The following is an 18,398-nucleotide window of genomic DNA, read 5'->3' on the forward strand; positions in this document are numbered from 1 at the left end:
CGAAAGTGTATGCTTTAGGCAATTATCAAATCAAATGCCAGATGCTTAAGTTCATTTAGAAGAGTGAAGTTCTTTTTCCATGCCCAGCTCATGATAATGTGTAAACAGTGTTTTGGAGAGTGCAGCTCCAACTCCATATCTGCAAGTGCTGTATGTTTGAGCCTAAAAATCAGAAGATGCAACATGTGCCAAACATATTTGCAAGTTTGTAGTGACATGGTTCTTAAAATAGCTTGGCATTTATCTTGTAATATGCCTATATACAGTATATAACCATATAAGTGGTTTTCAATTCTTGTCCTTGCCCCCACCGAGTGGATCATCAACTCATTAACAGAGAGATTTATGAACTAATTATCATGTGTCAAATAAGTCTGAGACATATGAAATGTTCAGGGGGTGGGGGTGGGGGTAAAACCAACTTTAAGCTATTCTTTTTCTATTCAATTGAAATGGAACTTTTTAATGCTGTAGTAATGTCTGTCTAAGTTTAACTAACATAATTATAGTTTATAATATATAATTTTGTTGGTAAATATACCAGTGCAACATAAGGATTAAGGTTTTGTGGTGTAGATGGTCACGGCTGTTCAATTTTTTTTCTTGTCACCGGCCATTGCAACTGTTCCAAAATATATATTTTAAGACATGCATTACGAATAATCCATTTGCATCACAACAGCTGAGGAAAGCTGACTTACTGAACTACTGGACTACATACCACAGTCTCCAACTAACCAGCATAATCTCTTGACCCTAATTTAGACCACTGTTGTAGTTAAGTGGGGGTGCCCTCTTCAACAAGCCCGGACGGCTTCCTCTATAAACACAAGTCAGCCTCCTTATCCGGCATGAATGACAGGAGCTGTAGTGGCCTGCTTGTTCTCAGGGACAACAATGGTCCTCAGGAAGCACTTCTCGCTGGCTGTCCATCAAAACTCAACAAAGTCTTTACTGTTCTTGACCCCGCAGAGACTTCTCTCCCTCCCTCTCCGTGTCTCAGAAATCCCCCTGAGGCTTCACTGAATTCCTCCGCTCACTCTCTGTTTCTCTCCTTCTGTAGGTGCGGGGCAAGCATCACTCACTTGGCTGTAAGGATGCAGGTGTCGGGATCCAGGATTAAGCTGTGGTGTCCGCTTATCTCGCTGGCACTGATTCAGTTTCTTGCCCCTGTTTCAGCTCAAGGTAATTGCTGTCTTCGTGGTTTTGACCTGGCGTTTTGCTCTGCAATGTTGGCGTTTGTGTGGTTGTGTAGAATGTAAGTTGTCAATCTAATGATTCTGTATGTCATTTTAAAGGGATAGTTCAATCAAATGTGTTCTTCCAGATATGTTTGGTGCTCTGACCAAATGTCTTCCAGTGACAAGGTCTGCACTCAATAATTTATTAAATTTACAACAGGAGAAAAGAAAAACAAATGTTTCGGCTGTAATCTTTTGTCCAAAGGATAGTTAGCCCCAAAATGAAAATGCTGGCATCATTTCTTTACCCTTGATTTACTGTATTTCATACGATTTAGGGTTTTTGTTTTTGTTTTTGTTCAGTTGAACACAAAAGAAGACATTTTAAAGAATGTTGCAAACCTGTAACCATTGGCATTCATAGTATGAAAAACAAATAGTATGGCAGTCAGTGGTTACAGGTTTTCAACATTCTTTGAAATATCTTCTTTTTTGTGTCAAACTGTTTTGAAACAGGCCAGGGATGAGAAAACGATGTGATTTTTCATTTTTTTGAGCAAACTATAGAGCCTTTATGCACCTTCATATAGGATGACCATCAGCAAATTAAGCAAACATGAGATAATAGCCTCTTTACACACATACAGACCTTTCAAAACAAAGGTTTGTATGTGTAAGCAGGCCCTTTTTGAAAATACCGATAAATTAGTTCTGGCAATTTTCCAGAAAGGAAAGTTGTAACGTTGCCTACAATTTACCGGAGCGCTGTTCTGTGTGAACGCAGATGGAACATTGCTGGAAAGAGCACGTTTACATTTAGAAGACACTGATGTGAGACTTCTACACCAGCCGAGGCGTTCACATCTGCGATGTTTCTGAAAATAAAAGCCTTTGAATATTTTTCCAGACACATTTAGCTGCTAGTTGTTAGTCCAATAACATTTCTGTGTTCCTTCTTAATGCCAACTGTGCAAAAAAAGGTAGCGATAAAATGCTTATGATAAATGTTTTTGTTTGTTTACATTCAAACTCTGCTTCAGTTGCTTGACACGTGTGCACGTGAAGCAGCTGGTGAGCGCCAGCACACGCACATATTATGTACATCTTGACATATAAAAGTGTTCCTTCGTATGTTTTCATCAAAGTTGTTCACAACACCTACCCATCCACAGAATTTGTAATGTAGTCAAATGTGTAAACATTTAGCTACGGTTCGCGCTTCTGCCTTTGGATGTCTCAGACAAAGCAGCTGCATAAATGCTAACGTTAAAGCTTTAAATAAAAGTGAAACCATCAACAAAAGCCTGACCACTTCTACGTTTACAAAAACAAGCACAGCTGTTTAGAGCTCATTTCTGGTTGATGTCAAAATTTACCCATATTTTGGAATGTATGTGTGAATGGTCTTTTCCGGAAAAAAAAATTTGGAATGTTCTTACCTGTATGAACAGCGTTTTTAAAATTTACCAGTAAAGTCGTTCCAGTAATTTTTCGGATATTTACCTGTGTCGCAGTATGAAAGGGGCTAATGTGGTACATCTTATACCAGTGGTTCCCAACCTGGGGTCCGCGCCCCCCTAAAGGGGGCGCCAGAGTTCACAGGGGGGGCGCGGGAGAGGATAAGTATTGAGGTAGAAAAAGGCATAAAAATGCTCCACTATTATAAAGGGCTTTGCAATTAATCGAAAATCCGATTTAGATTTCGGTTTCAAACAATTATAAAAAAGCATTAATCGAGATAAATGATTATTGTGTCATATTTTGCCACGTTCCAGTTGTACACGTGTTGCTCTTAAAAGCGCGAAAGAGCTTATATGTGTGTGCAGCACGATCACGCAGTCAGAAGCATGCGGCCGGTCAGCATTCACTCTCATTCACACACTGAGACGAGCAACGGAGCGCAGACATCTAAAGTCATCTTAACGTGAGCGCTTTAATGGTCAAATAGGTGTCAAAACGCGGTGTTTAGTGATTATGTACATTAACCCTCATTTGTGTAATAAACAAACGAGTTGAGGATCAAAAGACGTAAAAGAGAAACCATTAAAGAGACAGCGCGCTGTAATCCTTCTGCCGGCTGTTTTTATCATTATTAAACAAACATAACAAGAAAACCCTCGCTGCTCTTGACTGAAGGAATGCTGTAGCTAAAGTGTTTTTCTTACAGTGAAGATGCTTAAAGCACAGTTTGTTTCATATTTTTTTCTATTGTATTTATTTCTCTTTCCTTTGCAGGGTGGAAAATAACTGTATGTATACACTTGAAGTCAGAATTATATTGGTTTCAAAATATTTAAACCTTTCTTTATTCTAGCTAAAATAAAACAAATAGAAGAAAAAATATTATAGGAAATACTGTTAAAATTCCTTGCTCTGTTAAACATAATTTGGGAAATATTTATAAAAAAAAATAAAAAATCTCAGGAGCGCTAATAATTTTGACTTTAACTGGCAATGGTTTTGAATAATCGTGATTAAAATTATGACCAAAATAATCGTGATTATGATTTTTCCCAAAATAGAGCAGCCCTACTATTATATATGTATTTTGTACCAAAAAAAAAAAAAAAATCTAAACACATACTTAAAATTCCAACATAATAGTGAAAATAATTAAAATAAATAACTTTAAATAATTATTTAAATTTTGCTCACTCGCGCAATCTGCTTGTCAACGTGTCGTAAAGGCAAAATCAAAACAAAAATGGCAGACAAACGTAAATGCAGTGATTCTTCAGAGGCGAAGAAAAAGATTAGACAGTATGACAAAGCCTACCTAGATTTTGGTTTTATTGAAGGCCAAGACAAGTTAAAACTGATTAATTAATATTTTCTATACATATTACTATATATTAATATTACACAAACACACACACACACACACACACACACACACACACACACACACATATATATATATATATATATATATATATATATATATATATATATATATATATATATATATACACACAGTACATATGTGTGTGCGTGCAAGTGTATTTATATGGTGGGGGGGCTCCAATGTTTGTATATGTTCATGGGGGGGGGGCCCCAGAGAAAAAGGTTGGGAACCACTGTCTTATACCATGAATAAGTACATCTTATACACTGAATAAGTTGTTTATCTTACTTAATTAAAACAACAACAACAACAACAAAAACATTTAGATTCTGACTTTTAGCTCATGAACATACTTTGATGAATTCAATGGGAAACATCCATATACGCTCATTCACACACATACACTTTGGTCAATTTTTAGCTTATCCAATTCACTTATACCACATGTCTTTGGACTTGTGGGGGAAACCAGAGCACCCGGAGGAAACCCACATGAACATGGGGAGAACATGCAAACTCCACACAGAAATGCCAACTGACCCATCCGACATGCGGTACAGGTGAATTGGGTAGGCTAAATTGCTATGGCGACCCCGGATTAATGAATGAATGAAGAGGTTCAATTGGACTACGTTAAAGATGACTTTCTCACTATTTAGATTTTCTGAACCGTCAGATTCCAGTAGTTCAAATTGTTGTATCTCAGCCAAGTATTTTACTATTCTATAAATCTTAATCATAAATAAAAAAGACACTTATGAGTGGTTTTGTGTTCCAGGGTCACATATAAGTGTAAATTATAAAAATAAGGTTCACACTTTATTTTGATGGTTCTTTTGTCGAATTACGTTACATTGCATCTACATGCCAACTAATTCTCTTTAGATTAGATGTAGACTGTTAGGTTGGGGTTGGGGTTAGTGTAAGTTGACATGTACTTGCAGTGCTTCTTGTAGTTAAATGTCTGTTAAATGACAGTCTACCCATACTCAAATGGACCATCAAAATAAAGTGTTACCAAATAATAAATAAAGGTTTCCTTTAAAAGGCAAAAGAGTCCATGCACATTTCCTTAATTTAACAATTTAAAACCATCGCAATGATTGAAAAGTGTAACATTTTCTCAATATTTCTAGTGTGGGTCAAGAGGGTGAAAATGCTGTGCTGTACAACTCAAAGCCATATAGGGAGTCACCCAACCTTCACATCTTCTGTAATGCCTCCTAATAAGAAGGTAAAGTGAGGCTTTTAGATAGGATAGAGATGTGGAAAAGCATTTAGTTTAACATCACAGCGGACCACAATGATAATATCCCTCAAGGCAGCTTAAAGGCTTAATTGCCTGCTCTGCTTGGAAGGAGTTTCACATTCCTTATGGGCTCTGGAGTGAAAGGTAGAGCTGGATCATCATCTGGAGTGGGAGGTTCTGTTCAGGAAGCTAAAGTCTGGTGTCTTTTGCCTTCACTCTTCTTTCCAGACCAGCACTTGTATGATGGGCAGGTATAATCTTTCGGTTTATGCCGCCTAGACAGGTTCATTTTATCATCATATCAATAAAAGCTGCTGGTGTGATTTGAACTCAGTGGTGCATGCATCTGAAAAAGGAAGATTCTGGGTTTAATACAAGGTGAATTGACAGCACTTGTTGATAACTGAGAAAATTTATTGAGGGCCCTGTTTACACCTAATATTAAAAATGTGTTTTTGGCTAACCCCCTCACAAATGGATGACACCAAATACAGGTGTAAACAAGATCTGAAACGTTTTAGGCTCATACTCAAAGGTAGTTGAAATCAAATTTGATCAATGCTTTTGTAGTGAAAACCGACATGTGGATGAATCCATTTGAAGAACCACAAAGTCAACTTACTTTCTCCCTACGTTACAGGACTTGTTGTTGAAGTGTGCTGTATGCAAGTTTTGGACCCTTCTAAAGCATAAAAATTATGTTTGTAATTATTTAATAAACATGCTAAGGTTAACATAAATGTTTATCTGAAAAATGTTGCTAAAGTCAGTTATTCTACTCTGAAAATGTTCTGTGTGGGAATGCCTGTCTTTGTTTTGGTTTCTATAACCCACCCATTGTGAGTTTACCCAATTATATTTAGGCACCCCATTTGATCAAATTGCTTTTGTAGTGTAAATGGACATGTGGTTGAATCCACTGGAAAAACCACAAAGTCAACCTACTTTCTGCCTACATTACAGGACTTTTTAAAGTGAGCTAGATAGAAGGGATTTTAATGTGCTGTATATAAGTTATGTTTTTGCAGTATATTTAATTATATATTTGCAGTAATTTAAGAAACATGTTAAGTTAAAATGTACTGCATATATTATTATCTGAAAAAACGAAAGCTTAAGTCAGTTAATAATAATAATAATAATAATAATAATAATAATAATAATAATTCCTTACATTTATATAGTGCTTTTCTAGACAAAGCGCTTCACATATTGGGGGAATCTTCTCATACACCACTAGTGTGCAGCATTCACCTGGATAATGCTAGGGCAGCCATATTGCGCCAGAACAGCACACCACACACCAGTTGATTGGTAAAGAGGAGAGAGAGTGATGAAGCCAATTATAATATGGGATGGTTAGGAGGCTACGATGAACAGAGGCCAGGATGCCGGGGTTAAGTCTCTACTCTTTTTCAAAGGACATCCTGGGGTTTTTAAAAACCACAGGGAGTCAGGACCTCGGTTTAACGTCTCCTCTGAAAGACAGCGCTTACTGAGCTGTATAAAGTTCTCTTTACTATATTGGGGCATACGCTTATTTCACGCGGCCGCCATTTTGAAGAATCAAAGCGAGGCTGCGGTGGGAAGAAACCCGGAAGTATAGGTCCAGCACTGTAAACATTGCAGTAACATGCCTTGTACTATAAACCTCCAGCTGTTGCAGAGATTTCAAAATGCAGAAATGGTGTAACCATCACTTTAATATTATACAGTAAGTTTATTTTAAACAATTAAAAGCAATTTAGCATCAAACAAGATCACAATCTCAGTGATACGCTTAAGTGTCCTCCTAGGCTTCAGCTCATGGCACTAGTTAAACACCGTGAGGACGCTTTCCTGCTTCAGCCTGTGTAACCCGGTGAGTGATAAAACACTGCAGTCCTCTGCAACACACCCTCGTGTTGTCTTTAATAGTGTTGTCCCGGTACTGAAGTTTTAAACCCGGCTATTTCCCGCTAACATGGAAGCGCCGCTGAGCGCGGATGACTCAACTGATCTTCACGGCTTCGCGCTTCAGTCTCCATGTATTTGTGTTTGGTTTGCGCTCAGTTTACCGCTCTTCACCCAGTGCAAGCACAGATACACGGACTGGAGCGCGGAGCAGTCGTCAAGATCAGTCGAGTCATCAAGCAGATCGCTCGGCTCGTCTGTGTTTGTGCTTAGTATACAGTGGTGGGTGAACTGATGACCTTCTCGGCCAATCACAAGCATTTCTGTTGAACACGTGAACACAATGGCAAATCAGCGCTGTTTCAAGAAAGCCATCAACATTGCGCTTAATGTTAGCGCGAAATTGCCGGTCTTTCTTTTAATTCAGTATCCTGACAAGTCTAATATAGTGAAAGAATCAGTTTATTAACTCGAGTTTGATGAATAGCATCTAAAACGTGTGTTTGGGAAAGAAAACATTAGCTAACTAGTGCTATTTCCCTTAACTTAGCTGAAAATGAGCTCTGATATCCCTTTTTACATTCACCATTCATTCAGAACGGACCTTCGGGTCACCCGGAAGGCGGAGAAATGATAAATTTGTGTCACTTTGCTGATAAGATATATAGCCAGTTACACAACATTCCTATGTAACTCCCAATGATACTTCCGGGTTTCTTCCCACCGCAGCCTCGATTTCGCTTTTCAAAATGGCGGCCGCGTGAAATCAGTCTATTAGGACCCACACAGACCACAGGTTGAGCGCCCCTGTTGGACTCAATAACACCACTTCCAGCAGCAACCTAGCTTTCCCATGTGGTCTCCCATCCTGGTTTTTATTGGGCACAGCCCTGCTTAGCTTCAGTGGGCAACCATGTAAAAGTTGCCGAGTGCTAGATATCGGCAAGACTTATTCTCCTTTGAAAGTGTGTGTTCCCTGTGAGAATGTATCGTCACCTTAGAATTATAAGGTTCTATCTGACATTTAGGCCATACTCGCACTATGTACAGTTGCCTCGAACCGGGCCAAAGCACGCTTTTGTGCACCCTCCCGTCTCCCCCGACGGCCCGCACTCACATACAATAACAGATATTTCGCCGAACAGATCCGCAGGGTTTGCGTCTTTAATGAACTACGGCAGTTTGCGTTCATTGAACGGTAAGAATGATTAATAAATCCATATGAAACAGTCCCTTAAAAGTCACGTCTTGCTTTCAGTTTCGGGCTTTGGTGCGTTTTGCATTCACACACAAGCGTACCGTGCCAAAGCCCAAGTGAACCACGCTCAGGCCCACCTCTTCCAACCAGGCCAGGGCCGGCCAAGTGAACCGTGCTTGAGCCCGATTCAGCGCACTCACACTTCTCAAACGATCCGGGAAACAGGCCTGGGCACAGTATGGATGGCATAGTGTGAGTAGGCCCTTATATTCTGACATTTGTCAAAATTGGGGTATTGATATATTCATATTGAATGACAACTTATTTACATTGTGGGATGCTTTTTTAAGTTGTTTACATTTTAAGACTTTTTATTGAAATAAACAAATGTTGCACACTTATTGTTTGCTATGGAATGCAAAAACTTTGAAGCTAAATAGATAGAACCTTATCATTCCAAGGTGACGGTATGTCTTTGTTTTGGTCCCTATAACCTATCCACTGTGAGTTAACCCAATTATATTTAGGCACCCCAGGTTGCTTTGGTGGAAAATGGTGTATTTAATTTTTAGTCTTGAAAGATCCCTCAATGTATGTGTGTGCAGACAAAAATGTGACCTCTTGTGGATCCTAGCAGACTGTGAAGTTAAATCCACATGATGCAGTTTTTAATTCGCAAAAATAACAAATATTACAAACATAAACATTGGCTGATCAGCACATGGTAAGGCTCAATTGTCAGGCATGCTCATTCCTGTTGGTGTTGTCAATCTGGCAACCTGCATGTGTATAAAGTCTGGAAAGGAGGGGCCAGATAAAACAAAAAAAAACAATCCAATATTTTGAATTTGCACTGCAATACCCTTTTTTAACCTCTATTCCTACAAACTTAGCCTTTAAATATCTCTGAAATTGCAAGCTTAGTTTATAGGTAAAATATGTAAAATAAAATAATAATAATAAAATAAAAATAAAGAAAGCCCAATGTTCTGATTCTAACCAATCCTGATTCTAACATAAACCCACATATTTACCATAGTTTTCCAGCCATTAAAGCAGAAATTAAAGCTTTTCCTTTCTTGTTTATGTCACAATAGATTGAGAGATCAACAGACGCATATACTGTTATCATGATAATACGTTTTTTTTCGATACTTCAGGCATAGCAAGAATAACTTAAAATGCTGTATTATGCCAGGCCAGTAGATGGCCATGATGCATTCTAACACTCTATGCACATATAGTCCTGTAGTATGCCATTATTGTTTTGATGTTCAAGGAAATTGTAATATGGATGTGCTTGCACATGATGTCACTGCTTTCTTTTTAGTTTACGCAGAGGTGATAATTATGTGTTTTCAGCAACATGTACTTTGAAAGCTGTTCAAAACTTTGTATTTTTAACCCCCAAAATCTTCAATCGTTTTAGTTGATCAAGATTTTTGTAAATACCCTTAAATAGCACAAAATGTGCAGAAATGTTGCCACGGAAATCTGCTAATCAACACTATGCCACAAATGCCTTTAAATGAGCCTCATTAAGTTTTTTTTCAAGCTGCCATATTCCTATAAAATGACACAGATGTACAGAAAACATTCCATCATGTTTGTGGGTACTTGAAGCGCTGGAGCGAAAATGCTTGCAAATGTAGACAATGCCCCGCTGAGAATGAATGGGTAGAAGCAGACAGGGATACAAAGCGTTTTAGATCAGTGTGATGAGACATTATAAGAGTGTTTTGGAACTGTCTTTATTGTCTGCATGATGAAGTTGTGGAAAAACGAAACAAAAGACTTGAAGGTCAACCTTAAACGGGCTGTCTGCAATCCTGTCAAAACTCTCAAGCAGTCAAACATACACAATAAAACTCATCCGCAGCTTTAAAGTAATTGTTGTTTGCATGTACATGGGCTGTACATCTCATTACAAAACCTTTAATTATGCAAATTGCCTGGTTAATGTATTTTTACACATCAAGACTTGCGAATTGTAACCAAGTCTTTCTCAAGAAATTTTAACCGAGGAAGTTTTGCGTTGCTCACATCTTTACGTTTACAGCATTCTGTATATAGTGATTCAGTTTATGCTTTTGAACCACATTATGGGACCTTGGTCTTCCAAAAAAAAAAAAAAAAAGAATAATGTTGAAATGTTTGGAAAATTTACTTTTATTTACTTTTTCAGTGTATACACTCACCAGCCACTTTATTTTGGTAGAACGTACTAGTACCAGGTTGGACCCCCCTTTGCCTTCAGAACTGCCTTAATCCTTCGTGGCATAGATTCAACAAGGTATTGAAAATATTCCTCAGAGATTTTGGTCTATATTGACATGCTAGCATAAACACATGTGCTGCAAAATTGTTGGCTGGACATACATGACGCTGGAATACAACGCTATTATGTCATGACCGTGACGCAGCTTCAAAAATTTGTTTCAAACCAGAAGTAAGAATTTGCTTGAAATAACGCAAAAACAACCAATTTACACTTTTTAGTGAAATATAGGTGTCCTAATAGTGTTTTTAGCAGTGTGGGGCACATATACGACTGTCAACAGCTCAAAAAATGTGTTTTGGTGTTTCGTGACCCTTTAAGAAACCAGTCTGAGATGATTCGAGTCTACTCAGGTAGGCTGTAGCGTTCACACGATGCTTAATTAGTACTAATGGGCCCAAAGTAAGCATCCCAGTGAAAATCCCAGTAGATCAGCAGTTTCTGAAATACTTAGACCAACCCATCTGGCACCAAGAACCATGTCTCATTCAAAGTCACTCAAACCACCTTTCTTTACTATTCTGGTACTCGGTTTGTACTGCAGCAGATTGTCTTGACATGTCTACATACCTAAATGCATTGAGTTGCTGCCATGTGATTGGCTGATTGGAAATTTGCAATAAGAAGCAGTTGGCAGGTGTACCTAATTAAGTGTCTGTTGAGTATATGTTATCTTTGTGACGTAAATTACAGCACAAAATCCTGGTAATAAACTACCAGTACTTTTCTGTTATTTTACGGACTTAATTTTGTAACTTTGTTAAATGGCAGAGTTGAATTGTCAAAATCAAAAGTTAAAGCAGAGACTAAGGTCCATAATGCTATTCAAAACAGTAAATAAACAGAACAAAAACATGTGAATCACGAAATACTGAACCTGCGAATTAATGTATATTTTTGGACTATTGTAAAGTACAGAATGTGTCAGGCTACGTCAGGTTAAGCAGACATTAATGCTTTAATTTCCTCAACAGCCTTTTTTGAGTTTGTAGAAAATAAATGTTGAAAACAAGAAGTGTGGAGCTCTCTGACAGGTGAGTAATTGGAAGCGTGATGATAAAAGGACGCAGTGGATTTTGGAGTAAGAAGTGCGTAAGTGTGTGCCTCCAAAAGGATGAAAGATAACCACATCAAAGGGCCTGTGGATTTGCGGGTGCTGGTTTTCAAACATACAGACAGAAACAGGACCTCCTGCTCGTATTTCCCTCGTTTCAAGTCACAAGTCAGCGCTTGTCACCTTTAAACCACAGAGGACGTTGTTCTGTTCCTCCCCCTCAATCTCTACTGGAGTCTGTTTGGCACAAAACCATTAATCAGCAAACGCCAGGAGTCGCAAAGATTCCTGGTTGTGCTAAGACACATTTCCAAGGAATATTCTGTGAAACTGTCATGATATTCTTTCCAGAAATTAGTTTTTTTCATGCCAATGAATATATTGAACTCATTTTGAGCAGCATTGTTGGATTTACTTTCCTAATTGTATTATTTTTTCATCTCTGTCATGATATGCAGTACTGAGTTGGCACAACAACATGCTTTTCCCTGATATATTCATTCCAACAGGAGGGTTGTTTTGTGGTGTTCAAAATCTCTAGATGGATCTATATGTGTACTCATTTCATCCCACTCACATTAATGATTAAGGGCTCTATTTTGACGGTCCAAACGCTTTCAGGGCGTGTCAGAATGCATTTTTGCTATTTTAAGGACGGGAAAATGTGCTTTGCGCCGTGGCGCATGGTCTAAAAGGGCTGAGTTTATTTTCTTAATGAGTTATAGGTGTGTTTTGAGAATAAACCAATCAGAGTCTTATCTCCAATTCCCTTTAAGAGCCAGTTGTGTCGCGCCATAAGCGCATTTGCTATTTACATGACGTAAAGTAAGTGTATGTGTAAAAACTGAGCATTTCATTAGCAAGAAAACAGTTAAACACAGCATCTACCGCGCGAGAATGAGAGATAAATTATTAACTTTCACTTTCGCTCTCGTGGATAGGGAAACCTTTTAAAGAAAGTATGAAGGCAGTGGTTTTTAAATTCATGTTGGCTAGAAAATAATAATCATTTATATTTATTTGCTATATATATCCTTATTATCCTATATATATATATCCTTAATATTTTATATCTTTTGTAAAGATATACCATATGTAAAGATATTTGCGTATTGCTCTACATCTTGTGCGTATTAAACAGAGTGTAAGCGAGCGCACTCTACACCAGACAATAGACCGACTTTGTTCTGGTCTAAAGAACAGACTATTTACAGTTTCTCAAAATAGCAACGCACCAAAACACGCCTGCTTTTTTTAGACCAGAACGCCTATGGGTGCACATATGAGCGCAAATGCATTTGCTATTTAAGCAACGTGGCGCAACACCTCAAACTAATTAATATTGTTTTATTTTTGCAAATATAAATTCTTTTGGCTGTTACCAACATCTGGTGAAAAAGCCAACAGCACCTTCAGAAATATGTTTTCTAAAAAAATGGTGACATGTTCAATACTTATTTCTCCAACTGTAAGGGACAGTTCACTCTAAAAAATAAAATTCTGCCATCACCCACTTCCATTGTCCACTTGTTCAAAACCTGTTTGTTTCTTCTTTAATTGAACACAAATAAAGATATACTGAGGAATGCTGGAAAAAAAACTGTCATTGACTTCCATAATATTTTTTTCCCACTATGAATATCAATGGCTGTTTTCCCCCAAACTTATTCAGAATATGTTTTGTGTTCAACAGAAGAAAGAAGTTCATTAAAGTTTTGAACCACTTGAGTGTTTTAATTTTTGGGTGAGCTGTTTCTTTAAAAATAGATTTAATTCCATTTCAATCCCTAAAACAGCAACAAAAATCATTCAATTAATCAATATTGAAAATAAGTATTCAAAGACTTTCTGCATGACAGAAGATAAATAAAGAATCTTAGTTATGTTCAAAATATTGATTTAATTGTTACGGTAACTGTAAAGCTCAACCTCTCAACCTTCTCACCAGTTTTATTGTAAAAGCAAAATAGATTTTTGATTTATGGGAAATATAACTTTACATTAACCTTTAAAAACAAAAAATAATAAAATGTCATAAATCTGCCTTTCAATTAGACTAAACTTTCAAAGCATCAATAAAATAATACCTGCAAGTTCAACCCTGTTAGTTTTGCAAGTAAAATGTATTTTCCATGTTGATGGATGGAAATGATTAATAGTTTTTCAAAAGACATACACTGGACCGTGTTTTTTGAATGTCGATGAAAAAGGAGATATTCACGCAGCAGGAAACCCAGCAGTGTTCAGTTCCTCAGGTTGGTGCGCCTATAGGCCAGTTTCACATCTTATATCTGTTTCTTAAACACCTTATTTCCAATAGTATTTACCTCTGGGATGTAAATATTTCTTTTCTCTTTGTGCCAACATATTTTCTTTATATAGCACTTCTTTCTTCTGGGCATGTGAACTATATAAGAACAAAGAAACATTGATTAATCAATGTTTGAATGCTTTACATGTGTGGTCCCTGGGTGTGGTGATTTCTCTTATGGGGCGAACAAATGATCATGGGTCACACAAGTTTAAAAAGTGACCTCTAATCAGTTGTTTATGGCCAAAGACACTCATAAATTCAAGTAATGTGCTTTGTTGGACTGTTTTAAGGCTTTTCCTTCTTTTGAGCCTCTCTGGTATTTAGGATGCTTTAGAAAATAGACAACTATTCTTTTGACCTTTAAAAGTCACATTCTCTTCTCAATTAACAACTTTTTTGAATCAAACAATACATTTCTGTTTCTAGATTTGTCTGGATTATATTAGATTTTTACATTGCTTATGTAAGAAGGATGCGAATGTGACTTCAAATAAACCTTTCCTTGGAGTTTTATATTATTTATTATTTAGGTTTTTATTTTCAATGTATAATTCCAGTCTTTTTTTAATTTTTTTTTTTAATTTTTTTTTGCAGTTCCAGCTCCAAGAAGACTTCGATTTAAAGTTGTGAGTGCAGGAAAGCTTCTTGTCTCATGGAAAGAACCAAAAGGAGAATATAATGGCTACAGATTTATATATAATACAGAACCAGGTAAGAAAGATATTGAATATAAACAGTTTTTTTATCATGTTCAGTGCTATATGTGGTCTCATTGTATTTGAAAATATTAAATTAAATTTTTGTTATAAGTAATTAATTAATTCATTTTCTTTTCGGCTAAGTCCCTTAATTAATATGGGGTTGCCACAGCGGAATGAACCGCCAACTTATCCAGCATATGTTTTATGCACCGGATGCCAGCAGCAACCCATGTCTGGGAAACATACATACACACGCATTTAGACTCATACACTACGGACAATTTAGCCTACCCAATTCACCTGTACCACATGTCTTTGGACTGTGGGGGAAACCAGAGCACCCGGAAGAAACCCACATGAAGGCGGGAAAAACATGCAAACTCTACACAGAAACGCCAACTGACCCAGCCGAGGCTCGAAGCAGTGACCTTCTTGCTGTGAGGCGACAGCACTACCTACTGTGCCACCGCGTCGCTTTTGTTTTTATATTATAAATTAATTCATTCATTTTCTTGTCGGCTTAGTCCCTTTATTAATCCAGGGTCGCCACAGCGGAATGAACCGCTAACATATTGAGCACGTTTTTACGCAGCGGATGCCCTTCCAGCCACAACCCATCTCTGGGAAACACAACCACACACACAAACACACATACACAAACACACACACACACACACACTACGAACAATTAAGCCTACCCAATTGACCTGTACTGCATGTCTTTAGACTGTGTGGGAAACCGGAGCCTACCTATTGCGCCACTGCATCGCCTTTATTATATATTATTTTATTTTATTTGACAAATTTTTAATAGTTTTTAAGAAATTTTTGTTTGTTTTATTTTAGTTATTAAAAGTTAGAGTTACTGCTAGTAAAATTTACTGTTATAAAGTTAATAGAATTGAAAAAAAGGTGGCAACTCAAAAACCCAGACAATATATTGTTTAAAACAATTAAAAAAGGACAAAACATGAATTATTATATGCTTATCTTTATTAAAGTGCAGATGGTCCCATAATCAAAAATACAATTGAACAGAAAAACTAAATCTAAATTTCTGTTATAATATACAGTCCTACAGTGGTTTAATTAACTAATATGTATTACGGTATGGTTTACTGTAATAAATATGATGATGCTAAATCGCATACATGCAGGCAGGTCTATTTTTGTCCTTCTGAGCCTCACTTGTTTCTCTAAATGCATTCAATCTCGCACCATTTTTCAGACTTTTTTTCATTTCCCTCTGTTTACTTAAGCAGATGTATTTGTTAACCTTGCCAGATCTGAAGGACTCTTTGTTTCTTTGCTGATTTGACAATAGTCCTTGTCTGGGGCTCTGATACGGCTCCTGATAACTCATAAACAGCCAAGGTCACGCTCTAGTTTTATGCAAACCAGGTGCACGAGCCGTCACTTCTGTAAACTCAACCCTTTGTCAAACGCTCATGACCCCAATTTCAGGGGCAACTGTGAACCATGTCCAAACTCGCTGTTTCTAAGAAGCAAATTCCTAGATTTGGTGTATATTAGGCCTGCTTCCACATAGATATTCATCAGCCAGTTCCACGTTCCCAACAAATTGGGGGAGAAAAGCAGTTGTTTCAATTATAGCAGCTCATTTGCTGTGTTTCTATGTGCAAAGTGGCATTAATGGACATGGAAATTTCGCTATTGGCCAGAATTGAGGAAATAAATTGATGGAGCAGGGCTGAATGAGGACAGGCGAGAGTTTGGGGGTCAGTGCGACTCTTTTGTGATCAAGATGAGGAATGTCTGGCTGTAGTATTTGGGCAGAATCACTGAGGTTAGAAAGAGGTTAGCATCAGATCCAGTTCCTTTTTTATGGTATCTGATGTTGGCAGTATGAATTCCACAACAACATTGGCAAGTTTTAGAAGGGCTAAAAACCAAATGGCAAACTGAACATTGGCTCCTAAAATGAAGCATTAGTTTGCACATGCATATTAAATATTTCAATCATTTTGGTAATATTAAAAATACATTTTATGGTCAAGTATTAGACTTTTCTTAATAAGTAAGGGTAAATTATATATATATTGTACATTTCCTACATTAAATATATAACAATGAATAATCATTTGCATTGCTAAAAACTTTAAACGGCACCTAGGTTACCACTTTTTTCAGATTTAATATAAGTCTTTTGCGTCTCTAGAATGTGTATTTAAAGTTTCAGCTCAAAACACACATCAGATTTTTCATTATACCTTTTACAAGATGCTGTTTTATACTGATTTCCAGCAGGGGGTGGTTTTGTCATACTGCGCCTTTAAGACGAGTCTTTCCCGCCTACTGTGTCTACGTGCCTTCCCGCGTGCTTTAATCTCCTCCCTCAGCTGCTTCAGACAACAGACAGACTTAAAGGAAGAAGGTCTCACGTAGCGTTTGTGAGATACTACAGTAAGAACTAACCTTTACTAATCAGTATTGTGAAGTTGCATTGATGAGTCACACACAATATCGTTACAAAGTTCACGTGCGCGCACACACGCACACCGCAGCTGACACACACACACAAACACAGGCAGGCAGGCAGACAGACAGAGCGCGCTTAGCTTAGCACTGTTTTTGCTCTCAAATATGACAGGATACAGGCTAACCTCCAGTACTGTGTGGATATCTGTTATGCTAATGTACAAAATAAACCTGATTTAACTTCCACAAACCGGGGTTGAAGCGTCTTCTTTTATAATTGTTCTTACACGCGGCTGTGCTGAAGAAGTAAAGCTGAAGTAAATCGCTGTAATTACACACGTGCACTTGCACACGTTTTAAAACACTTTAAACATGTGAAACTTACTCTTAATCACATTTGATGATGATTGCTGATCCTAGCGAACAGAACAGACCTTTTATTACCGGTTGCTTTGCGTATGTCTGCCTGGTCTTGTTGACATATACACGTGACTACCGGAACATGTTAATGCGCGCAGCTGTCAATCAATTTGGTGGGCGAGGGGACCGCACTCCTACGTAAAGTTGCGGTCGGTCTGAAAACCGCTCTTGGTCCACCGTTTTTATGTTGTTAAATTGAAAAATAAAGGACTGGGTGTGTTTGTATCACCCCAATATGATGGTCTATACACTATATATACACATATGTCTGTCCAAATAGCTTGAAAAGTAGATTTTTCACCATAGGTGCCCTTTAAAAAAAGATGATTTTCTCTATATTTAGATTTAGATTTAGTTTTCAGTCCTTAAATCTCGTCTAAATGATGCCCTAACCATACACCAATGGAAAACTTATTTATTCTGCTTTCAGATGTTTAAATCTCAGTAAAAAAAAATGGTCACCGGTTTTGTGGTTCAGAGTCACAAATAATTTTTTTTGATTGACAAATGAATCAATGACTGCATTAAAAGAAAAAAAAAAACACTACTTAAATAGAAGCTTTTACGTGACCTATTTTACATTAAGCTTAATAAAATACAGAGTTTTAAAGCAGATTCACAACGAAATGACAAAATAACAATTGCTAATTTTTAAGACAAAGTAACTGTAAAGTTTATCAGTTGTGAAATGAGTTCCAGTCAGAAAAGCAACCCTATAGAAGAGAGTAATATTGTTATTCAGACGGTTCATCCATTCACAAAGAGCGTCTGCATTAATATTTCTCATTGACTTAAAGTGGAGTCATAGATATTTACATTATGTGTT

The 18,398-nt window shown here is 37.3% G+C and overlaps 1 protein-coding gene across 14 annotated transcripts in view; it reads left to right on the top strand.

Moving 5' to 3' along the window:
• The window catches only part of col14a1a (collagen, type XIV, alpha 1a), a 320,593-nt gene that overhangs the window by 1,476 nt on the left and 300,719 nt on the right, over nucleotides 1-18,398 (top strand). For 8 of the 14 annotated variants that reach the window (XM_087286725.1, XM_087286726.1, XM_087286732.1 and 5 more), the window contains exons 2-3: nucleotides 1,064-1,185; nucleotides 14,607-14,723. In XM_087286725.1, the coding sequence (XP_087142851.1) occupies nucleotides 1,098-1,185; nucleotides 14,607-14,723 (205 nt within the window). In that variant the 5' untranslated portion in view covers nucleotides 1,064-1,097. The remainder of the gene's footprint in view (nucleotides 1-1,063; nucleotides 1,186-14,606; nucleotides 14,724-18,398) is intronic. The other 6 variants (XM_087286727.1, XM_087286728.1, XM_087286735.1 and 3 more) reach the window with 1 other exon arrangement.

The sequence above is a fragment of the Danio rerio genome, chromosome 16 (genome assembly GCF_052040795.2).
Source record: "Danio rerio strain M-AB ecotype USA chromosome 16, GRCz13ab, whole genome shotgun sequence".
Lineage (NCBI taxonomy): Eukaryota > Metazoa > Chordata > Actinopteri > Cypriniformes > Danionidae > Danio > Danio rerio.